Genomic DNA, 1,602 nt, shown 5'->3' with positions numbered 1-1,602 from the left:
CCCCGAGCCCGCGGCCTGCTGCTGTTGCTGCTGGTGCTGCACGCGGCGCTTCTCGGCCGCGGCGCGGGCCAGGCGGCGCGCCTCGTGGGGCGGTAGCTGGCCGCCGTGGCCGCCGCCGAGCCGCTGGCCCTCGGACAGGAAGCCCTCGCCCGTGTAGCCCTTGAGCAGCAGGCCCTCGTGCTCGTCGCGCAGCTGGTCCCACAGCGCGTGGAACTTTGCGTCGTGCGGGCCGTGGACGATGTGGCTGAGTTCGTGCAGCATCGTGTCCGCCACCTGCTCAAAGGGCAGGAACAGCGTCGCGTCGTTTGGGTACCGCAGCCGGACCAGGATTTTTTGGCCGCGGTTGACGTTGAGGCCTGTGTGGGGGCACCAGCGCGCGTTTATTTGGGTTAGAGCTACTGTTTTTGAAAAATAAAAGAGAAAGAGTAGGAGAAAAACAGCCTTCCATGATTTCTCCTCTAAACCGCGTAGACAGGAAACAAAAAAACCCACCAAGTAGCTCCCGCTGGTCCGGGTAGAACTCGGCGAGCTGGCCGACCTTCCACCCCCTGGCCCTCATGATGGGCTTGACCAGCGACGCCAGCCTCTTGAGGCTGTGCAGGGCCTCCTGGTGGCGCGGCAGGTGCTGGAGGTGCGAGTAGGACAGCACGAGCGGATCGCGGTCCGACATGTTGAGGAGGGGGAGGGAGGGATGGGGCTGGACCGACTTGTGCCCTGCTCGGATTCACCTTGTGCCGAGAGGGTGGGAGGTAGAGGTATCCGAGTTTGAGGGGAGCAAAAGTTTCGCGATCCAAAGTGGCAGCACGCGAGCCACTATCGGACACAGTCTTTGTCTGAATTTGATCCGTCGAGAAGGTGTTGGTGGGTTTGGCGAGGGGCCTAGAATTCCCCAGCGCAGGTTCAGAAGCCGTCTGTTTCTTTTACATGGTGAAATCACAAGCTGGCAACGGATGAAAAAGGAGTAGCCTTGAAAGGCGACGACGGTAGGCCGCGGGGGCGTCGTCACCGTACTGGCTGCCTTGCCCAGGTCGTTCCTGCCATTTGCTAGCTTTTGCCTCATGTCGATTGATGTGAGTGGACGAGGCTTTGTAATGGAGGCTGTCGGCAGCTGGAGCTTCTGGAACGTGCGAAACGGCGGTCCAACGGTGTGCGTGTTGCCGCGTCCAATCAGCAGCGGGGCTAGCCCCTGGCCAGCCCAGACTCGAACCCATCTTGACAAAAAGTCGGGCTTGCTTTTACAAAGCCCCTTGCCCAAGATCAGGACTCGAGCACTGACAGAACCGACTGTAGGATATGTAGCCGTCCCCTGAGGCAGCAGAAGGTAGATCAGAGCACACATAGGCAGGGTTGCAAAAATTTCAAATAATAAAACCAGCATCCACTAATGGAATACCCAGTGTGCTATCCAGCCCGCGTGAGGATTCCTAAACCCTCCGTATCTATCCCTGGCAAGGTGGTTGTCCCCGGGTGTACCTATGTATGCACCGTGGATCCAAGCAGAAGCAAAAGCAACAACGCCCTAGAACACCGCCTTTCCAACCCGCTAGGGAGATGTGTCTTTCCCGTGGGTAGGTCGCGTCCGCTGCCCAAGCCAGTAACGCC

General features: G+C 59.5%; 2 protein-coding genes across 2 annotated transcripts in view; both read right to left on the bottom strand.

The window, feature by feature from the left end:
- Positions 1 to 670, bottom strand: part of GGTG_07782 (hypothetical protein) — a gene marked incomplete at its 5' end in the record, with an annotated part of 2,312 nt that extends 1,642 nt beyond the window's left edge. Inside the window, 2 exons of the mRNA XM_009225608.1 lie at positions 43 to 356; positions 493 to 670. Coding sequence (XP_009223872.1) covers positions 43 to 356; positions 493 to 670 — 492 coding nt within the window. The remainder of the gene's footprint in view (positions 1 to 42; positions 357 to 492) is intronic.
- A 54-nt stretch (positions 671 to 724) lies between these two features.
- Positions 725 to 1,060, bottom strand: GGTG_07781 (hypothetical protein; the record flags this gene model as incomplete). Its single annotated transcript, XM_009225607.1, has 1 exon — positions 725 to 1,060. One exon carries the CDS (start codon positions 1,058 to 1,060, stop codon positions 725 to 727), a length of 336 nt encoding a protein of 111 aa, XP_009223871.1.
- Between the last annotated feature and the right edge of the window lie 542 nt (positions 1,061 to 1,602).

This window comes from Gaeumannomyces tritici, assembly GCF_000145635.1.
Source record: "Gaeumannomyces tritici R3-111a-1 unplaced genomic scaffold supercont2.4, whole genome shotgun sequence".
Lineage (NCBI taxonomy): Eukaryota > Fungi > Ascomycota > Sordariomycetes > Magnaporthales > Magnaporthaceae > Gaeumannomyces > Gaeumannomyces tritici.
Note: the sequence above shows the minus strand (reverse complement) of the source record. Positions and strands in the feature narration are given on the sequence as shown.